Here is a 21,170-nt window from a genome sequence, read left to right as displayed (position 1 = left end):
AAAGTAAATTATAAAAGTATGTATACGCTCACTGGTCACTTTTTTAGGTACGGGTGGAACCCAGTGTAGTCTGCTGCTGCAGTCCATCTACTCCAAGGTTTGACATGTTGAGCATTCAGAGATGCTATTCTGCACATCACTGTTGTAACGTGTGGTTATTTGAGTTACTGCCACCTTCCTTTCAGCTTGAACTAGTCTGGTCATTCTCCTCTGACCTCTCTCGTACACAAAGCGTTTTCGCCCATAGAACGGCTGCTCGCTGGATGTTATTTGTTTTTTGCACTGTTCTCTGTAAACTCTAGAGACTGTTGTGTGTGAAAATCCCAGGGGAACAGCAGTTTCTGAGATACTCAAACCACCCCATCTAGCACCAACAATCATTCCACAGAAGAAGTACCGTGGGTAACATTTATTTCCCATTCTGATGTTTGGTCTGGAAAATCAGTGGAACCACTTGACCACCTCTGCATGCTTTTATGCCACTGATTGGCTGATCAGATATTTGTATTAATGAGCAGATGTAACTTTAAAAAAGTGGCCACTAGGTGTGTATTGGCTGGCCGGTGGTGTAGTGTCATCTGCGCCGGACTCGAGGTGAATGGTCACAGGTTCAAATCTGACCGGCTCCTTGCGTGCTTTCCATCTGTGCTGGGTTGAGTGTCAAGCTAGCAACTCGGCCTTGTCAAAACACAGACAAAATGCAGAAGAAACGGCATGGGCCACAAGGTACTGAGAGGAATAACAATGTGTAATCATATACTGACAATTTATGAGCACTTTATCACCAATCAAAGGTAATCACAGTTATAATGTGGCAATCATCATTTACACCCAAACACTGGGATAAATACCCAGCTAATTTGTTGATCAAAGATGGAACTTTGTTCTGTAAGTGAAGCATTCCCTGTGCTGCACTGGAATAGCGGCCTAAATTTTACATCGAAACAATAGAGTGCAGCATGAATTCACAGCACTTTGATTTGGGTGTGATAATGAGTAAGTGTGAGGCATCATCACAGTGAAATCTAGGATCAACATGAGCGTGTTGGTGCTGAGTGAACATAGAGTGACACTTGGAAATGATGGGAATGTGTGCAGACATGATGGATGGGAATGGAAACGGCTGAAATGTAAGAGAAATGTACCTCCAGGTGGCGAGTTATAATGATTAGTATTTTTTGTCAATGTTCGAAGTATGTTTATTATCAACGTATGTGTATTCTATACAATCTTGTAACTTGTCTTCTTACAGGCAGTGGCAACAAAGAAACCCAGAAGAATCCATTTAAAGAAAAATTGTCAAACACCCAATGTGCAGAGAGAAAAAAACAAATTACGCAAACAATAAAAGTGAGCACATACTGAAGTTTACGAAAGTGAGTCCACAGACAGGAAGCCAGGTGTGACTGCAGCCGATTGGGGAGCAGGCCACAGTTCAGTGTAGAGCTGAGTGAAGGTCACAGAGCAGAGAGCTGAACTGGCCCGTCCCTCACCTCCCACCCCGACACCCTGAGGATGTAGCGGGGACACCACACTTCCGTGCCAACACAGCATGCCCACAACTTTCCAACTTTGGAATTTGTAGGAAGCCAGAGCATTTGGAGGAAACCCACAGTCATGGAGAAAAGGTACAAACTCGTTACAGACAGTGGTGATCCTCAGTTGCTGATCGCTGGTGCTGTAAATCTTTACACAAGCTGCTACGTTACTATGCTTGAGCAGTAGTAGAGTTGAAATTAAGCTGAACAATACTGCAGAAAACAGAGAAGATGGGCTTATGAGTTGTTGAGTGCTTAATAGAAATCTTAAATGATAGTGTGTAATTGACAGAGAATTTGGAAATGTTTGAAGAATGAAATGATACTGAGCATTGAAACCATTGTCACTTTCCACTTGATGCTAAACACGCTGGAATTAAGGAGATTGAGAGGGGATCTGATTGCAACATATAAGATTATTAAGGGATTGGACAAGATAGAGGCAGGAAATGTGTTCCAGATGCTGGGAGAGTCCAGTACCAGAGGGCATGGTTTGAGAATAAGGGGTAGGTCATTTAGGACAGAGTTAAGGAAAAACAACTTCTCCCAGCGAGTTGTGGAGGTCTGGAATGCACTGCCTCGGAAGGCAGTGGAGGTCAATTCTCTGGATGCTTTCAAGAAGGAGCTAGATAGGTATCTTATGGATAGGGGAATCAAGGGATATGGGGACAAGGCAGGAACCGGGTATTGATAGTAGATGTTCAGCCATGATCTCAGAATGGCGGCGCAGGCTTGAAGGGCCGAATGGTCTACTTCTGCACCTATTGTATTGTGGTTCACAGTCGATGTATGTTTCTGGAAGAGAAATCCTGTTTCATACATTGGTGTTTTTGAGACTGAAATGAGCAAAACCGATTGGGCAATGAGGTGGTTATGGTATACTTGGACTTTCAGAAGGCTTTTGATCAGGTGCCATACCAGATTGTTAAACAAATTAAACCCCATGGTTTTGGGGATAAATATGCTTGCATAGACTAATGACAGAAAAAAACGGTCTAAATATAAACTGAATCAGCATTTCCGTAGATAAAGGAATGGTTTATGTTTTGACTCCAGGTCTTGCATCTGGACTGAGTGTGCCAAGCAGGGTTCCCAACCCCTTGCTTAATGGTATTAGTCCGTAAAAGGTTGAGAACCTCTGGTTTAGAGGAAAGAGAACAGGATATAGAGTGAAAGGAGAGATACGCTCATGGATGATAATAGAACTAGATGAGGAAATGGTTAGATGAAGCCAGGTGGGAGGGACAGAGTTTTGATGTAGTCAACCTTCTCACTCTCTTGTGGCAAGATGGACATTGAAAATTATGCACAAGTCTGATATCTCTAACTAGCTCAGCACTCTCACTGTCCCTCCCTCTTAACATATTACACATGATATTGAATGTGGAGTGACCAAGGGTAGTAGTTTACTGAAGATTGATTATTTGGGACCAGCGAGGAAATGATACTGAAATCAGAGTAAAGATGGACTTGGGTAAGGCGGCAGAGGAAAGTGAAAGGGAGAAGAATCTGGGAGTGTATTAGTACAGTTAAAGTTTGCAGTCTTTTATGTCTGAAAGGAATTTGGCTTTTGTCCTATAGCATGGACACACAATTTGAAAATACAGGGTTATTCAATCATTTTGGGATATCCGAAGTTGGGGAAAAACATTCTACAAGTGCAAGTCAATAATTTTGTTTCACATTAACTGCCCAACTTCTTCAGCACGACAGAGAATATGGCACATTCTTCTCGCTACTACCATCGGGAAGGAGGTACAGGAGCCTTAGATCCCACACCACCAGGTTCAGAGACAGTTATTACCCTATAATCACCAGGCTTCTGATAAAATGGATCTGAAGGATGTTTATATGTACTTTGATAATAAATTTTACTTTGATTTTGTCTTGGCTTTTATGGTACAGTTCTGCGTGTACTGAAATGACAAATTAAAGCATTGCAGCTACCTTCCCCTGCAGGGCGGCACAGTAAAGTAGTGCTTCGCCTAATGCTTACAGTGCTAGTGATCGGGATTCAATTCCTACTGCGGTCTGTAAGAACTTTGTGCGTTCTCTGCTTGTCTGCGAGGGTTTCTTCCAACATTCCAAAGACCTATGAGTTTGGGTTAGTAACTTGTGGGCATGCTATGTTGATGCACAAAAGCTGATGCAACTCTTGCTGGCTGCTTTCAGCACATTTTGGACTCTGTTCACTGTCACAAATGATTCATTTCACTGTCTGTTTTGTTGTACATTTGACAAATAAAGCTTATCTTTATCTTTAAGGAATTAGAAGGAATGTCCCAAGAGTGGGTTTGAAGATCAATGGGGAAATTTCTCAAATGCAAGTGTAGCAGCTATGAGTTTATTAATGGACACCTTGCGAGACAAGCAATAAGTGGATTGCTGTACTGTTTCTACTTTGAACTGTTGGAGTCTGGATGTTTACACGTGTAAATTATTCACTTAGAGAAAAAGGGAACTTGAGTGTGTTGTAAATTTAGTGCTCCAAAGAAATGAACAATGGAAATACACTGGTAATGTGATTACTGACCTGATTGAGGGAAAGCTAGTAGTTAATTTGCACAAAGCAAACTCTTTCAAATTGCTAATGATATTGAACAGCTTCTAGTGAAATTGCTTGGTGAAGGCACAGCGGGGGAGGGGAAACTTCACCTGCACAACTTCGAAATCATACAATGAACTATTTTGTGTCAATTTGAAATGGTGCCTTTGTTAAACTACTCTTGTGAAAAATGGCATTGCATTTCTCCCACACAACTGTGTACTGAATTGTTGCCCTAGATCCCTGTCTGATTCTGGCATCAATCTGACTGAAGAAATGTTTTTCTTATCAGTTCTCTGCTGTTCTTAATTGTCTAGCTCTCCTCAGGAGCCAAAAAACACCAGCATAGTGACATCACTTTTAGCCAGAATGAAGATGGTGTTGAACCATCAAGTACATTCAGGGCTGTGCTGTACATAAAGGGGATATTTTTTAATTTGGAAGGGGGGGGGGATCATTTTTTATATATAACTTTGCTAATCTCCACTCATTGCTTGTTGTGGAAGAAATATCAGCTTTCAGTCCTGATGAAGGGTTTCAGCCCAAATCGTTGACTGTTCATTTCCCTCCGTAGATGCTGCCTGACCTGCTGAATTCCTTCAGCACTTCATGTGTGTATGTTGCTCTTAATTATACTTTCAGCCTGTAATTTTTTTTTGTCTTCATCGTGACTTCCTTCAGAAAAATAGATGGCTAAACAAACAGACAACTATTAAGGCTAACTGCTTATTATGTGTCTAACTATAAGTGTCAACTGCCTCCAACAAATTGATAGATGCTGCTGTTAAACTAGGCGCTTGAGACATACCTTGAACAGTATTTCTTATGAACTCATTTGTTTCCTATGCAGCACGTGCAAATGGGATGGTGATGAATGGATCAGCCTTGGATGCTGGGCTAGCATGTTGGGAGAGTGGGTGGTCACCTCGCAGTCGGTAAGCTTTGACTTCTTGTTGCATCTTTTGTAGAAAATGCACTATGATCCAAGCCGAGAGGGATGACGATCTTTTGTTCCTCTCTGAATTCAAGAAAGATTATTTATCTCCACGTCATTTCTTGACTTGGATGTGCATGTGTACCTGGTTTTCACTCGGTGAGTTGTGGTAATCTATAGGATGCAGACTGAATGAGAAGCAGCAGATTGAGTTATACTTCCGGGGGATATATTTAATGACTATCATCCAGTTGCACTCGCATTCACGGTGATGAATTTCTTTGAGAAGTTGGTTATCCTGCCTTAGCAAGGACCTGGACTCACTGCAATTTGCCTATCGCCACAATACATGTGCAGTGGTTGCAATTCCATTGGCTCTTCATGTGGCCTTTGATCACCCGGACAGTACTAATGGTTAAGTAAGAATTCTGTTTGTTTAGTGTTTAACACAATCATTTCTACTGTCCTGATCAAAAATCTCCAAGACTTGGACCACTGTGCATGCCTCTGCAACTGGATCCTCGACTTCCTTACTGGAAGAGCAGTCTGTAGGAATCGGAAATAATATCTCCACCTTGCCGATAATCAACAGTGGCACTCTTCAGGAATGTGTGCTAAGCCCACGGCTCTACTCTCTCTACATCCTGACAGTGTGGCTGCGTATTTCTCAAATACCCTGTATAAATTTGCTGATGACATAGCTCTTCTTGGCAGATTTTCAGATGGTGATGAGAAGGTGTAGAGACGTGAGATAGATTAGCTGATTGAGTGGTATCGCAGCAACAACCTTGCTCTCAATGTTGGGAAGACCAAAGAGTTGATTGTAGACTTCAGAAAGGGTAGGAAGAGGGAACACACACCAGTACTCTTCGAGGGATCTGCAGTGGAAAGGGTGAGCAACTTAAAGTTCCTGGGTGTCAGCATCTTTGAGGAGGTATCCTGGGCCCGACATATCGATGCACTTACAAAGAAGGCATGACAGCAGCTATATTTCATTAGGAGTCACCAAATTTCTTCAGACGTACGGTGGAGAGCATTCTAACTGGCTGCATCATTGTCTGGTGTTGGGGGAGGGGACATTGCACAGGATTGAAATAAGCTGTGGATAGTTTTAAACTCACTCAGCTTCTTCATGGGCACTAAGCCTCTGTAGCATCGAGGACATCTTCAAGGAGCAATGCTGCAAAAAGGTGGCGTTCATCATTAAGGACCCCCAACACCTAGGACATTTCCTTTTCTCATTGCTACCATCAGGAAGGAGGTACAAGATCCTGAAGGCACTCACGCAATGATTCAGGAACAGCTTCTTCCCCTCTGCCATCAGATTTCTGAATGGATATTGATGCCATAGACACGGAACAGCTACTTTTTTTCTCTTTCTGATTCAAGATTCAGAGTATATTTATCATCAAAGTATGTATGCAGTGTTCAGTTCTGAGATTTCTCCTCCTCACAGACAGCCACGAAACAAAGAAAACCATGGAACCCGTTCAAAGCAAAACATTAACACCCACTCCAGCGTAAATAAGACAAATTACGCTATTAGCAACAAAAAAAAAAGTCAATTTTAAAGAAAGACATAATATGAAGCAGCCCAGGCTTATTCAGTTCAACTCAGGGTTGGTTATCTGCAGGCTGGCCCGAATCACAATCGCCCAAACGTAGCAAAGAAAAGAGTGACCAGAATCATGTCATAAGATGCACTATTTATTGAGTTTGACTTTTTAAATGTATATACTTAATGTAATTTACTGTTATCATGTATTACAATGTACTGCTGCCGCAACCTGATTCTGATTTGAAGAGAAAAATACAAACCCCATTTCCAGAAAAGTTGGGATATTTTCCAAAATGCAATAAAAACAAAAATCTGTGATGTGTTAATTCACGTGAACCTTTACTTAACTGACAAAAGTACAAAGAAAAGATTTTCAATAGTTTTACTGACCAACTTAATTGTATTTGTGTAAATATACACAAATTTAGAATTTGATGGCTGCAACACACTCAACAAAAGTTGGGACAGAGTTAAAATAAGATTGAAAAGTGCACAGAATATTCAAGTAACACTGGTTTGGAAGATTCCACATTAAGTAGACTAATTAGTAGCAAGTGAAGTTTCACGACTGGGTATAAAAGTAGCGTCCATCAAAGGCTCAGTCTTTGCAAGCAAGGATGGATCATGGCCCACCCCTTTGTGCCAAAATTCGTGAGAGAATTGTTAGTCAGTTCAAAAGGAACATTTCCCAATGCAAGATTGCAGAGAATTTAGGAGTTTTAACATCTACAGTACATAATATTGTGAAAAGATTCAGAGAATTCAGAGACATCTCAGTGCGTAGAGGGCAAGGTCAGAAACCACTGTTGAATGCGCGTGATCTTCGAGCCCTCAGGCGGCACTGCCTAAGAAACCGTCATGCTACTGTGACAATTATAGCCACCTGGGCTCGGGAGTACTTCGGAAAACCATTGTCACTTAACACAGTCTGTCGCTGCATCCAGAAATGCAACTTGAAACTGTATTACGCAAGGAGAAAGCCATACATCAACTCTATGCAGAAACGCCGGCGAGTTCTCTGGGCCCAAGCTCATCTCAGATGGACCGAAAGACTGTGGAACTGTGTGCTGTGGTCAGATGAGTCCACATTTCAGCTAGTTTTTGGAAAAAACAGGCTTTGAGTTCTCCGTGCCAAAGATGAAAATGACCATCCTGATTGTTATCAGCGAAAGGTGCAAAAGCCAGCATCTGTGATGGCATGGGGGTGTATCAGTGCCCAGGCATGGTGAGTTGCATGTATGTGAAGGTACCATTGACTCTGAGGTGTATATTAGGATTTTAGAGAGACATATGTTGCCATCAAGGCGACGTCTCTTCCCGGGACATCCATGCTTATTTCAGCAGGACAATGCCAGACCACATTCTGCATGGGCTACAACAGTGTGGCTTTGTAGACACAGAGTGCGTGTGCTTGACTGGCCTGCTACCAGCCTAGATCTATCTCCTATTGAAAATGTATGGCGCATCATGAGGAGGAGAATCAGACAACGGAGACCACGGATTGTTGAGCAGCTGAAGTCTTATATCAAGCAAGAATGGACAAAATTTCCAATTGCAAATGTTCCAAAACGATTAAAAAGTGTTATTAAAAGGAAAGGTGATGTAACACAATGGTAAACATGCCTCTGTCCCAACTTTTGTTGAGTGTGTTGTAGCCATCAAATTCTAAATCTGTGTATATTTACAAAATACAATTAAGTTGGTCAGTAAAACTATTGAAAATTTTTTCTTTGTACTTTTGTCAGTTAAATGAAGGTTCACGTGAATTAACACATCACAGATTTTTGTTTTTATTGCGTCTTGGAAAATATCCCAACTTTTCTGGAAATGGGGTTTGTATTTGGCTAAGGAAAATAGCCAAGCCAAGGAGGGCAAATTGGATGGCCTCTTTGAAGAGTGTGTAGGGATAATGGAACATGCTGTATTTTGATTCTGTAATTGCATATTACTTTTCAAAGTTAATTTTATAGCACATATTACAGTAAAACTCTTTTGCCATCACCTGTGAATAGTCCTTTGCTGGTTTCATTATCAAATGATGCATTGTTTCTGGAAAATGATTTTTTTTTGTTCTTGGGATGCTTGTAAGCAATAAACTAAATAGAAATATTAGCATTTTACCAGCATCTTTAATGGCACTGGGTCATTCCGAACTTCCAAACTGGCATTCAGTTTGTTGCCATTCAAATGCATTAAGCTGATTAATTAATAAAAATGCCATCATTAAATATTGAGTGTGGAAACAAATGTTTGACCTTCTGTTCCAGTTTGAGACAATCACTAATTTCCATTGGATTTCTGCAAAGTGCCTAAAATAGATGAGAAGAAGGACGTACTTCTGTAATTTGGAAAACCAGCTGAGGTACAGAGTTCACAGGTCCATGGCAGCATTCCAAACTCTCTACTCTCCCAGTCATTCATAGAGTCACAGAATAGTACAGCACAGGAACAGACCATTTGGTCCATCTAGTCTGTGCCAAAACCGTCTAAACTGCCCACTCCCATCAACCTGCACTGGAACCATAGCCTTCCATACCCCTACCATCTGAGTACTTACTCGAACTTCTCTTGAGCATTGAAATTGAGCTCGTGTGCACCGCTTGTGCTGGCAGCTTGTTTCACACTCTCACAAAACCTCTGAGTGAAGAAATTTTCCCCTCGTCTTCCCCTTAAGCTTCTCACTTTTCACCCATAACCCATGACCTCTGGCTGTAATCCCACCCAACCTCAGTGGAAAAAGCCTGCTTGCTTTTACCCTATTTACACCCCTCATAATTTTGTATACCTCTATCACATCTCATCTCAATCTTTGACATTCTAAGGAAAATAGTCATAATCTATTCAATCTTTCCTTATAACTCAGGTCCTCCAGACCTGGTAACATACTTGTAAATTTTGTCTGTACTCTTTCAACTTTGTTTACAATTTTCCTGTAGGTAGGTGACCAAAACTGCACACAATACTCTAAATTAGACTTCATCAACATCTTATACAACTTCAACATAACATCCCATCTCCTGTACTCAGTACTTTGATTTATGAAGGCCAATGTGCCAAAAGCTTTCTTTATGACTCTATCTACCTGTGACGCTATTTCTACTAAATTATGAACCTGTATGCCAAATCCCTTTGTTCTACCACACTTCCCCATGCTCTACCATTCACTGTGTAAGACCTACCCAGGTTGATCCTACCGAAGTGCAAAACTTCACACTTGTCTGCATTAAGTTCCATCTGCTATTTTTTTTTTCAGCCCATTTTGTTTCCATCTGATCCAGATCCCTCTGCAAGCCATGATAGCCGCCTTCACTGTCCACTGCACCCCCTCTCTTGGTGTCATCCACAGATTTGATGATCCAGTTAACCACATTATCATCCAGATTGTTGATACAAAGAACAATGGACCCAGCACCGATCCCTCCGTCACACCACGAGTTACAGGCCTGCAGTCCGAGAGGCAATCACCTATAGTCACTCTGGCTTCTCCCACGAAGCCAATGTTTATTCCAGTTTGCTCCCTCATCTTGAATGCCAAGAAACTGAACCTTCCTGACTCATCTCCCATGTGGAAACTTGGCAAATATCTTGCTGAAGTCCATGTAGACAACCTCCACTTCCTTGCCTTCCTCCACTTTATTGGTAACTTCCTCGAAAAACTCTATAAGATTAGTTAGACATAACCTACCATGCACAAAGCCATGCCGACTATCCTTAATTTGTCTGTGTCTATCCAAATACTTGTTTATTCAGTCCCTTAGAATACCCACCTCTAACTTTTCCACAACTGATGTCAGACTCAACTGGCCTATAATTTCCTGGTTTATGTTTAGAGCCTTTTTTAAACAGTGGAACAAAATTGGCTATCCAATCCTCCGGTACCTCCCCTGTTGCTAAGAGTGGTTTAAATACTGCTAGGGCCGTGGCAGTTTCTGCTCGCCTCCTGTAGGGTCTGAGGGAACACCCTGTCAGGCCCTGGGGATTTATCTGCCCTGATTTGCCTTGGGACAGTAAACATCTCCTTCTTTGTAATCTGTATAGGTCCCATGAATTTGATGCCACTTTGCCTCACTTCTATAGACTCTGTAGCATCTTCTATAGCATCTCCTGAGTAAATAATGGACAAATGATTACCTTTGAAAAGATAGTATGGAGCATCCATAGTAAATTGAATCAAAAGCTCTTGCTATGAAGCAACTCAGTCTTTGAATTCTTAGTGCATCATTCATCTTCAGGATGAAGGGTCTCGGCCCGAAATGTCGACAACGCTCCTCCCTGCAGATGCTGCCTGACCTGCTGCGTTCCACCAGCATTTTGTGAGTGTGTGTGTTGCTTGAATTTCCAGAATCTGCAGATTTCCTTGTGTTTGACCTTATGATGCCTGCTAAACTTTTTTTTGTCGAATAAAGAAGCGCTTTTGCTCTGAAGCAACCCAGTCTTTGAATTCTTAGTGCATCTTTTATCTTCGTATGAGGTTTCATAATCTTCATCTGTCACCCATAGACATGTTGCTATTTTGGGGAGCAGGACATGCACACTTTGTTTCAGCAAACAACTGTGATCATAATGATGTCTGTTGGCTTCATAGCTAGGGTTCACTTTATAATTTTGTACACATAATATATCTTGTCTTAGAGGGAGGCATGATGGATCTCTGATTTTGGAGCAGTTTGCTTCATGTGAAAGTCTTTCAGTTAGAACTGTCACTGCGTTGAAAATATTTTTTCTCATAATCTGTGAGTCTTCATCTTGCTGCTTTAAAGGCTGTTATAAGAATTTTGAACAAAATCTTGGAGTGATTTCTCTCCATGGTGTAAAAGATCTTTCAGTATAATTCAGTAACTAGGCCTCCTGAGAAAGGTCCGAAGTAATTACTTGCCTTTTGAGTGAAAAGTTTGGGACTTCAGGTGTAAGATGTCTTCCACATACCAACAATTTTAATATGAGAGTCCTGAATATGCCAGGTCTTGCCGAAGTGATTTGCTTTGGGATGGGTAAAGGATGGCAGTTGAGAAGGGAAGAAAAACTTTCACAGTCAAAATTTTTGATGATTAGGCATTATTTTATTAATGCCAGCCATTCTGGGAATGCGAAGATTTTCCCTGCCTGTTTGCTTTGTTTCCTATTCCCTTCCTTAAAGAGCAAATTGCATGGAATTTTATAAAAACAATGGCTATTTGGCTTTGCAGTTTCATCCTGGTATTGATACTCAACACAAAATAGGAAGATGTGATTTTATTTTATTTTTTTTATTGGTTTTTTTATGCATTTTCTACAACACTACAGATAGGAAAAAAAACCCAAATCAAAATGAATGCAGTGCAAAGATAAACATACAATAATAATATAATACAAAAAAGATAATTGAGAAAGCACCCAAATTGAAGTCATGTAAAGTTAGTATCCTCCCCAAGCCCCACAAAAAAAAACTCCAGACCAACCACAACACAATATAGAGAATATAAATCGGGACATTCAAACCCCCAAAACTGTAAATACACTTGAAAACAGAAGATAATAATGCCTACTACCAAAAAAAAGAGCTGAAAGCAAGGGACCGATAAAAAAGACTTTAATTAAGAGGAAGGTTGTGATATTTTTTTTAAACTTAATTGAACATACTGTACATCTGTGCTTATGGCTTCCATCATTTGTGCAATTGAGTGCATTGAAGACTGAAGGTTATAGAAAACTGGTACAATAGAAGAGGTGACACCAGCATTCCTCAGCTATGATCATGTTGAAAGGCAAGGAAGAAATGTTCCCACAACCTATGGTCTCACTTTCAAGGACTTTTTGCCTCGTATTGTTTATCTATTGCTTTATTTTTTTTCTGTTTGTGCAGTTTATTGTCTTTTTGCATACTGGTTGAGTGCCCAAGTTAGTGCAGTCTTTCAAAGATTCCATTATGGTTATTATTCTGTTATGGATTTTTTGGTTATGCCTGCAAGTAAATCAATCTCAGGATTATGTATAATGACATCGTCATGGCTATCCCTTGAGGTCGAGGATTATGGTCTTCATTCCGTTTCCATAGAGCGAGGACACCTCTGCGTGTATTTGTTTAACGTGTACTTGATGTTGCACTCCAGGAAGCACATGATACTTCACAAATCAACCAATTTATTCCAATGGCATGGAAGCCACGAAAACTGGAGCTGATGGATTTGTTGCAGCCTTCATCCGCCTTCACAGCCGTTGAGTTCGAAATAACATATATGGTGACATATATGTACTTGGATAATAAATTTACTTTGAATTTTTGAACTTTGAGGGTCTTAATAGCTAAACTGCCATCTAAGCCCTGCATTGAATTAAATCCTATTAGTTTATTGGCCCTGAGATTTGGTTTCCACAAGTGGAAACAGCTTAACGTGAACCTACACTATTGAGTACCTTGATAGTTTGTCTTTTTCATTGTCTTGTCAGACACCTTTGTTTCACCTGAGTATCTTTGCCTGCATAAGAGTGGAGAATTGTGAAATGCAGATTGTTGGTGAGCAGTTTGTTTTCAATGAATGATCTCCAGAGCAGTTATGATCAGCTGATGCCTCAAACAGGAATAATTATGGTCCATTTCAACTTGTGTTCTACTGCAAGACTGCATTATATACTGAATGTGCAAAGTATTGCAAGGACCACAGTGTAGCTTGTGCTGAGCCAGTATATTTCCAGTCGTTCCATTTTGTTTGGTGCTTGTGGAGATTACAAATTTCTACAGATGTAGAGTGGTGCTTAAAAGTTTGTGATCCCTGTAGAATTTTCTCTATTTCTGCGTAAATATGACCTAATATGTGATCTGATCTTCACGCAAGTCCTAAAACTAAGTAAAGAGAACCCAATTAAATAAATAACACAAAAGCAGACTTGTTGATTTATTTATTGAGAAAAAGATCCAATATTACATGTATTTGTTGGAAAAAAGTAGGATTTGTGTGAAGGTCTGATCACATTTTAGGTTATATTTATGCAGAAATAGAAAAGATTTTACAGGGTTCACAAACTTTCTAGCACCATTGTACTGTGGAGAACATTCTGATTGTATTACAGCTTGGTACGGAGTCTCCAATGCAAAGGACCACAAGAGGCTGCAGAGCGTTGGAGACTTGGCCAGCTTTGCTCCTCTCCGCCACTGAGGAAATCTACAAGAGGCATGTCTTAAGATGGTGGCATCCATCACGAAGGACCCTCACCAATAGGACCATGCCCTCTTCTCATTACTACCTTCGGGGAGGAGAAACAAAAATTTTGAAGATCCACACTCGGGGGTTCAGAAACGTCTTTTTCTCTCTGCCATCACATTTCTGAATGGTCCATGACCTGATGAATTCTTTCTTACTGTTTTTATTTTTGTAATTTGTAGTAATTTTTATACCTCTTCTCTGTACTGCCGCGAAACAACAAATTTCACTTTATATAAGTCAGTGATAATAAATCTGATTCTGGGATATTGCCTCTTTGGTTGGAGTTCAATGTACATGCTGTGTTCGTATAGCTTTGAACCATTGCTGGTGTCTTCTTTGACAATTAACGTATTAATTGTTGAAGCTTGTTGAAGCTTTGAACTTTTTTTTTAGAAGTTGTGTTGATTTCTTGGGGATGACCAGTATTTACTGCCAATGCCAGATTGCTCTTGAGAATGTGGTGTGAGCTCCCTCGGAATGCTGTAGTCCTCCCGGTGAAGGGAGCTCCACGGTGCTGTTGGGTAGGAGGTTCTCAGAACTTAATAATAAAGCATCAGCAGACTGATGTGTGATCTGAAGGTGAGCCAGCAGGTAGTTTTGCTCCTATTCAACTGCTATCCTGCCTTGGTGGTGCTCGTGTCTTTGAAAGGTGCTGCTGGAGCAGCGTGGGCCAGTAACTGTAGTGCATTTTGTAGATGTGTATACTGTAGCCTTTGTGTGTCAGTGGTGAGTGGATTGTTCGTCTAGCAGGCTGCCTTGTGTATAGTTTTAAGCCTTCTGAAAGTCATTGGAGCTGCACTCATCTGGGCAAGTTTATCATAATCCTGACCTGTGCCTTGTTGCGGTGGAAAGGCTTTTAGGTATCGGGAGGTAAATCACAAAATCTGCTCTAATCTGGTTGAGTTATCTGTTGGAATTCTTTAAAGAAATAATAAGCAGAATAAACAAAGGAGAATCTGTGTACTTGGATTTTCAGAAGGACTTTGATAAGGTCTTGTGCATGAGGCTGCTTAATAAGCTAAGAGTCCATGGTACGACAGCAAAGATTCTACTTATGGATAAAGCTGATTGGCAGGAGGCAAAGAGTGGGACTAAAGGGAGCCATTTCTGGTTGGCTGCCGGTGACTAGTGTTCCACTGGGGTCTGTGTTGGAGCTGCTTTTTACGTTATATGTTAATGATTTGGATTACAAAATTGATGGCTTTGTGGCCATGTTTGCACATGATATGAGGGCAAGTAGTTTTAAGGAAGGACAGATTAGGAGGATGGGCAAAGAAGTGGCAGAAGGAAAACAGTGTCGGGAAGCATATGGTCATGGACTTTGGTAGCAGAAATTAATTGGTAGACTATTTTCTAACTGGAGAGAAAATTCAAACATCTGAGGTGCAAGGGACTTGGGAGTTCTCATGCAGGATTCCCTATAGGTGTATTTGCAGGTTGTGTCATTGGTGAGGAAGGCAAATGTGATGTTAACATTCATTTTGAGAGGACTAGAATATAAAAGCAAGGATGTAATGCCGAGGCTTTATAAAGCACTGGTGAGGCCTTACTTGGAGTATTATGAGCAGTTTTTGGCCCCTTATCTGAGAAAGGATGTGCTGATGTTGGAAGGATTCAAAGGAGTTCACAAGCAATTCCTGGATTGGAAGGCTTGTCACATGAGGAGTACTTGATGGCTTTGGGCCTACTCACTGGCATTCAGAAGAATGAGGGGTGATATCATCAAAACCTGTTGAAAGGTCTAAATAGAATGGCTGTGAAGAGGATGTTTCCTATGGTGAGGGAGTCTAAAGAGTAGAGGACACAGCCTCAGAATAGAGGGACCTCCTTTCAAAATAGAGATGAGGAGGAATTTCTTCAGCCAGAGTGAATCTGTGGAAATTGTTGCCACAGGTGGCTGTGGAGGCCAAGTCATTGGATATATTTAAGGCAGGTAGATTCTTGACTAGTCAGGGCATGAAAGGGTACAAGGAGAAAGCAGGAGATTAAGGCTGAGAAGGAAAATGGTTCAGCCGTGATGAAGTGGCGGAGCAGACTCGATGGGCTAAATGACCTACTTCTGCTTCTATATCTTATGGACTTATGACCCCCCTAGGATGTTGGTGATAAGATGGATATTTCTATTTAATGTCACGTGTAGGTGAAACAGTCTTGCTTGTCGCTTCTGCGGTGAGAGTCCCTGAATGTTAGTAAGTTCTTGTTAGATAGGGGTGTGGGCTACTTCACTTGCTGAGGAGTTGTGACTGGAATTAAGTATTGTGCATCATTAGGGAACATCCACAGTTCAAAGACCAACCTTCCATCACGCGATCAGATGAAGCAGCGAAGGGGGGTTGAGTTTAAGATGCTGCCCAAACTGCAGTGTCCAGATACCGGGATGGTTGACCTCCAATAACTATAACCATATAACAATCACAGCACGGAAACAGGCCATCTCGGCCCTCCACTATAGTTTTCTTTCTCTGTGCAGCCATTGATCTCCTTGTTAAGTTAATTTTGAGCAGAGATCTTTGATGCCACACTTGTTAAATGCTGTCCTTAACTCAAGAATGGTTGCTTTTGTCTCTGGAATTCATTTTTTAAAACTCTGGAGCCAGGTGATTCTGGTAAACCCCTAACTTGGCATTGATGAGAAAGTTAATGATGAATGAGCGCTGCTTGATAATGCTGCTGATGACACCTGTCAGATTACTGATTGGATTGGATCTGCCGTCTTTCTTTGCAAATGGGTCCTAGCAGGGCAATGGTTCACCTTGTTACGTAGATGCCAATGCTGTGATTGTATTGCTAGTGGTGCAAGAAGTTGTGAAATGCAGGTCTTCCGTACTGGAGCTGAATGTTTCATTATAAAATTACATGGAATTGCATGGGAAGATATTAAAGAAACTGAGTGAAGGTGAGTTCACACTTGTGATCAACTATTTCATAAATGAATGTTTTCACTTTGAGTCATTCACAATAGGAGTGGAGTTAGAACTATTGAATGTTGATGTATACATCATGTATTTTGCCTATTGAAAGCCCTATCCAGTTGAGTCCCAGAGTGCTTCTTCAGGCAAAATAGTCCTCCTACATGCTGTCAAAATAATTGTTTCTACCCCCTCAGATAGAGCTTTCAGATCAACAACGCTCATACAGAGTAGTTACTGCCTTCTACCTGGTATCTGAATTTGCACTTCAGTAGCATTACCCACCACCACAGAGCCTTGGTGCAATCTTATGCACATAAAATGGGTGCTTCATTTATCCACTTGCATCCCCTGAAACAATCATCAAAGCAGTAACATTCCTGTGTGAGTTGTGATTTTGCATATGCTTTCACCAACCCTTCACAATATATGTTCTCTATATTGCAGTGACAAAATACATAATGAGTGACTATCTAATAATCAGCTCTGTTTGTAGATGTGAGCATTCTGTCTTTTTCACTTCACTGCACTTGAAGTTCTTCAGTATCACTGGCCAAGTACTGATGTTATGTGCATGAACTGAGGACACTTAGTTCTTTTACCTCTTATCCCTGCAATCCAGTTTGAACATTGATCTCAGTGACATCACCTAGGTAATTAGTAATAATGATTTTCAAGGTTTCGAACTCCCTCAGTTCCTGTGTCGGAATATCGAGCTGTCTGCTGAGACTTTCCGGTAAAATAGGATGGAGAAACTTTTTCCTATGATGAGATGATCAGAACAGAGAGACATATTGAAGCAAGGAAATTGAAGGTTAAACCGAGCTCTAACCCACATAGCTGTAGATGCTGGAGGTCAATTAGAGCTGATGAGACTGGTGTATAAATTTGGTTGGTTGGAGGCATAGAGTAAACACAAAATATATGTAAAGATGTTAATCAGCTATAATCTTACTAGATGATGGAGCAGGCTCATGGGGTAGAATAACCAACACATTCTTGTCTTGCCATTGCATTCTTCCATTTCTTCAGTTTGCATGTTCTTAACACTTCATTCATAATTGGATTGATGACACAGTATCTTATTTACTGACTTTTTATTAAAAATTATTTTCATTTAACAAATGGGAGCAAAGTACTACTTGACACATCTCCCAGACATCTTTCTGATTTTCTTAAAATCTCCTTCTTCAAAATGTTGCTACGGGTTTGTACTTTAATTTTGTGTTTCAGCTTGACTGCTCTTTCATTGTTGCACATGAGCCTGGTGCTTCCATGTATGAAGTGGCTAGATATTTGTGTGGGTTTGTGTCTGAAAGCTCCATAGTTGAGGAAAACAAGGAAATTCCAGGAGAGAGAGGATTGGAAATCTAAACTGGGGATTAGCTGAATGTGAGCAGGGGGAAGCTGGTGTGGAACATTAAATGCTAAAATACCAAATGGCATGGTTCTGTGGAGTCCTTTCGAAGTAATTATGTCAGGAGCTTTTTCAACCATTCAATTAGATAATGGATGTTAAGTTCCTTAATTACACATTCCTGGTTTGAGTCCATAACCTTTTACGTTCAAATCCAAATATGCACATAATGCATCAAACATTATTTGTTAATCTGTAGTAGTACACACAATGCTGGAGGAATTCAGTAGGCCAGGCAGCATCAATGGAAAAGATAGATACTTTATTGATCCCAAAGGAAATTACAGTGTCGCAGTAGCATTAAAATAGCATAGATATAAAAATATTAGAAGATTAGTAAGAAAGAATTAAAAAAAAAAGTTGCTTCAAACAGTCTAACAGGAGGTGGTCATCACTTCCTCGGCCATAAGTTGACTCATTATAGAGCCTAATGACCAAGGGTAAGAGTGACCTCATATAGCACTCTTTGGAGTAGCACAATTGTCTTCGTCTGTTACTAAAAGTGCTCCAAGGTGGCATGCAGAGAGTGAGAAACATTGCCCAGAATTGTCAGGATTTTCCTTGGGGGTCCTTTGTTCTACCTCAACATCCAGTGTGTCCAGTTTGACTCCTATAACACAGCTAGCCTTTCTAATCAGCTTGTTGATGCCATTACCCTAGCACACCACCACATAAAAGATTGTACTAGCGATAACAGACTGATAGAACATGTGAAGGGGAAGCCTTCATGCTCCAAAGGGCTTCTGTCTCCTCAGGAAGAAGAGGCAATTCTAGCCCTTGTACACAGCCTCTGGTGCTCCATTCAAATCTGTCATCCAGGTGCACACACCCAGGTACTTGCAGGTCCTCACCACATCCATGTCCTCACCATCAATAGTAAAGGGAGCAGTGTAGGCTTAGTCTTCCTAAAGTTCATCACTATCTCCTTTGCCTTACTGATGTTGAGCTGCAGATGATTCAGGTTGACAAAGTCCTCCACCAGGGCCCTGTATTCATCCTTCTGTCCTCCCTTTATACACCCAAGTATTGCTGAGTCGTCAGAGAATTTCTGCAGGTGTACTTAATGTCCAAGGTATTCAGGGTAAACTGGAAGGGAGCCAGTACAGTCCCCTGTGGACCCCCAGTGCTGCTTATAGCCATGTCTGACACACAACTCTGAGGCCGTGGCCTGCCAATCAGGTAGTCCATTGTCCAGGATGCGATGGAAGTGCCAATCTGCATTGAACGGAGCTCCCCCCCCCCACCCCCAGCAATGAGGGTTGTATGGTATTGAAGGCACTTGAGAAACCAAAAAAAAAAGATCCTCATGTTCAAATGTGAGTCGGCTCTGTTCAGCAGGTAGATGACAGTGTCATTGACTCCAATGTGCTCCTGGTAGGCAAGGATCGAGGGCTGATCTGACCAGGGGTTGGAGGTGGGCCAGGATCAGCTTCTCTAGGGTCCTGATGATGTGTGAGGTTAGGACCACTGGACAGTAGTCACTCAAGACTTCTGGTTGGCCCTTGTTGGGTACTGGGACCACACATGATGTTTTCTACACAGTCGGGACCCATTCCAGACTGAGACTCGGATTGAAAACGCACTTGAGAACTCCACACAGCTGTTCAGCACGTTGGTTCAGGGCCTTAGGGTTTAGACCAGGGGTGGGCAAATGCGGGCCGTAGTTTGCCCATGCCTGGTTTAGACCATCTGGTCCCAATACTTTGCTGTGTCTGAGTTTCCTCAGAGTCCTTCTCATCTGCTCAGTAATGAAGGCGAGTCCATGATGACTGGGGAGCTGGTGGGAGCCTGAGCGGGGGGTGGGTAGATGAAAATCGGGATGATAGCAGTGGGTATGTGGAGGTGCGGATGGTAGGTGCAGGGCAAGGAGGGGATGTAGACAATGGTAGCCTGTGTTGCTCTTCCGTGTATAGAACTGGATGGAGGAGGGGAGACATTAGTGCTGAGGGAGCATTGGGTGCCTTGGCACTTGGACTGGTGCGCTTGGGGGGGGGGGTGTGAATAGGAGGGCAAATGTCAAACCTTTTGAAGAATTGGTTTAACTCATTAGCCCATTCACGGCTGTATTCCGAAGCTCTAAAGCTAGGCTGTTTGAAGCTGGTGAGGTTCTTCATGCCTCTCCACACCATTTGTGAGCTACTCTGCCCAAGCTTGCTCTCTAGCTTTCTCCTGTATTCCTCTTTAGCCACCTTGATCTTCTCCTTTTACCTCTCTCTGCACATGTTTCAACTCCTCCCTTGTCTCCTGATCTAAAGGCTCTCTTTTTGTGGTTGAAAGTCCACAGCTACCTGACAGTGGCATTGCAAGTAGACTGTGTGCGGCAAAGAAGATAAGAGGCATGGTTGTCCTTCATAAAACTTTGGCTAGGCAACACTTGGAGTATTGTGTGCAGTTCCAGTCACTGGAAGGATGTGGAGGCTTTGGAGAAGGTGCAGACGGTTCACCAAGATGTTTTTTGGATGGGAGTGTATGAGCCATAGAGGTTGGACCAACTTCAATCGTTTTCTCTGGAGCATTGGAGGCTAATGAGTCTAATGAAAGTATATACAAAACTGAGAGTCATAGATAGGGTAGATAGAGAATCAAGGTACGGTAGGTGTGGGAATCTGGAGCAGAAATGATCTTCTGCAGAAACTTGGCGTGTTGAGTGTTACCTTCCTGAATTACATCCGGTATTATTTAGCATCAGTTAGTCAAATATTTGCCTTAGTATATAGTATATATTCTATGCATAGAAAACACTTAAGAAACGTATGTATTCTAATAATTAAACCACTGCGTTGCTTAGTAATAATTGTAGTTTTCATCGGGGCAGGGCCTTTCACAGGCACTATTATTCTCACTTTATCTGTTATCCTTTAAAATTGTTCCGATCGTTAACCAACTGTAGCCTAACGCTTTTCCAATGACCGATGGCATTTCACCTCTTTCCAAACGCTTTATTATTTCCACTTTATTTTCAATTGCGATCGCTTCCCATCAATGGAACAGAAACACTGCGGGCGGCGGGTCCTGACCTGCGCCAGCTCCCAAGGTCCGCTGGGTGCTAAGGACCACAGCACTGAGACAAGTTAAATGGGACAAGTGG

At 41.6% G+C, this 21,170-nt stretch overlaps 1 protein-coding gene across 2 annotated transcripts in view; it reads left to right on the top strand.

Annotated features, from left to right (window-relative positions):
* The window catches only part of LOC132407329 (G-protein-signaling modulator 1-like), a 278,415-nt gene that overhangs the window by 10,925 nt on the left and 246,320 nt on the right, over window positions 1–21,170 (top strand). The window contains exon 2 of one of the 2 annotated variants that reach the window (XM_059993670.1): window positions 4,934–5,018. The exons of the other annotated variant lie outside the window; for it this stretch is intronic. Within the exon in view, the coding sequence (XP_059849653.1) occupies window positions 4,934–5,018 (85 nt within the window). The remainder of the gene's footprint in view (window positions 1–4,933; window positions 5,019–21,170) is intronic. 2 annotated transcript variants of the gene reach the window in all.

Source organism: Hypanus sabinus, chromosome 18 (genome assembly GCF_030144855.1).
Source record: "Hypanus sabinus isolate sHypSab1 chromosome 18, sHypSab1.hap1, whole genome shotgun sequence".
Lineage (NCBI taxonomy): Eukaryota > Metazoa > Chordata > Chondrichthyes > Myliobatiformes > Dasyatidae > Hypanus > Hypanus sabinus.
This window is presented reverse-complemented; position numbering and strand designations above follow the sequence as displayed.